The following is a 2,239-nucleotide window of genomic DNA, read 5'->3' as shown; positions in this document are numbered from 1 at the left end:
AAAGACTATTTACAGTTTTAATTACAAACCTGGAGGGGGATGGTTGGGCAGAGTTCTCTTTAAAAACGACCTAAAAAAGATGGTTTCGATTGTTCTTTATTTAGAAAAATAAAATAAGGAGTCTATAGGAACCCGCTGGGCAGAGGAAGGCGCGGTGCCCGCCAGGGCGTGGGTGGGGGTGGGGGGCGCCCCCTCACACCGTGGTCTCTCCATGCCGGCTGTTGGTGAGGCGGGTATAGAACTTCCTCCACGAGTGCAGCGTCTTGCCGGACCAGATCCAAAAGCCTGATGTGATGCCCACGATGAGCGTCATGAGGTATTTGATCATGTAGACGGTGAAATCGGGCGACATGCGCGGCGTGTAGTGCGCGGGGCACGGGATGGCCAGGCTCTTGCAGTGCTGGCTTACCCAGGAACGCTCCCAGTGCTCGCGGAAGGCTTGCTCGTAGAAATAGCAGGCGATCACTATGGTAGCCGGCACCGTGTAGAGCACCGAGAAGACGCCAATGCGCACCATGAGCCGCTCCAGCTTCTCCGTCTTGGTGCCGTCGTGCTTCATGATGGTGCGGATGCGGAAGAGCGACACGAAGCCGGCCAGGAGGAAGGACGTGCCAATGAACAAGTACACGAAGAGCGGCGCCAGCACGAAGCCGCGCAGTGGGTCCAGGCTGTTAAGGCCCACGAAGCACACGCCGCTCAGCAGGTCGCCGTCGATCTGGCCCATGGCCAGGATGGTGATGGTCTTGACAGCGGGCACAGCCCATGCGGCCAGGTGGAAGTACTGCGAGTTGGCCTCAATGGCTTCGTGGCCCCACTTCATGCCAGCCGCCAGGAACCAGGTGAGCGACAGGATGACCCACCAGATGGAGCTGGCCATGCTAAAGAAGTAAAGCATCATGAAAAGAATGGTGCAGCCCTCCTTCTTGGTGCCCTGCACCACCGTGCGGTAGCCGTCCTCCGAGAATCGCTCGTTGCACACCACTCGCTCCTGCAGTACGAAGCCCGCGATGTAGGCCACCGACACCATGGTGTAGCAGCCGGATAGGAAGATGATGGGCCGCTCAGGGTAACGGAAGCGCTGCATGTCCACCAGGTACGTGGTGACGGTGAAGAAGGTGGAGGCGCAGCACAGAACAGACCAGGTGAGGATCCAGAGGCGGGCAAAACGAGTCTCCTCTTGCGAGAAGAACATGGAGCCGTCTGGACGAGCCGGCTCACAGGGCGCCGCACAGTCGCGCTCTCCCAAGAACTTGTAGCTGAGATAGGTCGGCACTTTGAGGACACGCGGGCAGTGGAACGGGTGCTCCAGTGTGGCGTAGCGAGGGGGCGCGCCGCCGCCTCCAGGGCCACCAGGAGTGCCCCCAGCGCCCGGCTGCAGGCCTGGCGGCGGCGCGGTAGTAAGAAACGCTGGAGCGCCGTCCTCGGAGTGGTTTTGGCCCACGCAAATCTGCTCCGCGCCATGGCGCGGGAAGTGCTCGCAGCGCAGGCGTTCCGGCCACTGAAAGCCAAACTTGTTCATGAGCGCCTCGCAGCCCTGACGCGCGCGCTCGCAGATGGAGCGGCACGGCGGGATGGCCTGCTCTAGCACCGTGCACACAGGCGCGTACATGGAGCACAGAAAGAAACGCAATTCAGGCGAACATTGCACTTTCACCAGCGGGTAAAACTGGTGCACCTCTAGGCCCGCGTCCTCCTGGTTCGTGTGGCCCAGAAGGTTGGGCATGATGGTCTGGTTGTAGGCGATGTCCGTGCACAACGGGATGGAGATGGGCTGGCAGAAGCCGTGATCCGGGATGGAGATGCCCTTCTCACCGTGGAACTGGGCCGGCCCGGCAGCGGGCAGCAGAAGCAACGGCAGCAGCAGGCGGGGCAGGGCACTGCGGGGCCGCATGCTGGCCGCCGCCCCCCACCCGACTCCCGGGCGTCCCCCGCCCCCGCCCCCGGCCCGGAGACCGCGCGCCTTCCCAGCCGCAACCTCGCCGCAGCCGCTGCCTTCCGTTCCTCTTTGCAAACTTCGCTAGCAGCCGCAGATCTGGGGAGGTCGGGCGGGGGAGGGGGGGGCGCGCCTGCCAGCTAGCTCGCCTTGGTCCGACTGAGCCGTCGGAGTCGCAGCGCGCCGGTGCCCTCTCTTCTCTGCCTCGTTCTCTCGCCTCTCTGCTCCCCCTCTCCCCTCCCTCCTCCGCCCAGCGATTTCTTTGTGCCTCCTCCAGCCCTCACCTCGCCCTCTCGGATCCCAATT

The 2,239-nt window shown here is 62.9% G+C and overlaps 1 protein-coding gene across 1 annotated transcript; it reads right to left on the bottom strand.

Annotated features, from left to right (window-relative positions):
- Nucleotides 1–48: 48 nt before the first annotated feature.
- Nucleotides 49–2,009, bottom strand: FZD2 (frizzled class receptor 2). Its single transcript, XM_006832742.1, has one exon. The coding sequence runs from the start codon at nt 1,889–1,891 to the stop codon at nt 194–196; it is 1,698 nt and encodes a 565-aa protein (XP_006832806.1). The 5' UTR covers nt 1,892–2,009; the 3' UTR covers nt 49–193.
- Nucleotides 2,010–2,239: the final 230 nt, after the last annotated feature.

Source organism: Chrysochloris asiatica, unplaced genomic scaffold (genome assembly GCF_000296735.1).
Source record: "Chrysochloris asiatica unplaced genomic scaffold, ChrAsi1.0 scaffold00007, whole genome shotgun sequence".
NCBI lineage: Eukaryota > Metazoa > Chordata > Mammalia > Afrosoricida > Chrysochloridae > Chrysochloris > Chrysochloris asiatica.
The sequence above is the reverse complement of the archived record's forward strand: the minus strand, read 5'-3'. Positions and strand labels throughout refer to the sequence as shown.

Excerpts from the sequence above, each read along its gene's own strand:
- FZD2 (XM_006832742.1), bottom strand. The coding sequence starts at position 1,891 with ATGCGGCCCCGCAGTGCCCTGCCCCGCCTGCTGCTGCCGTTGCTTCTG.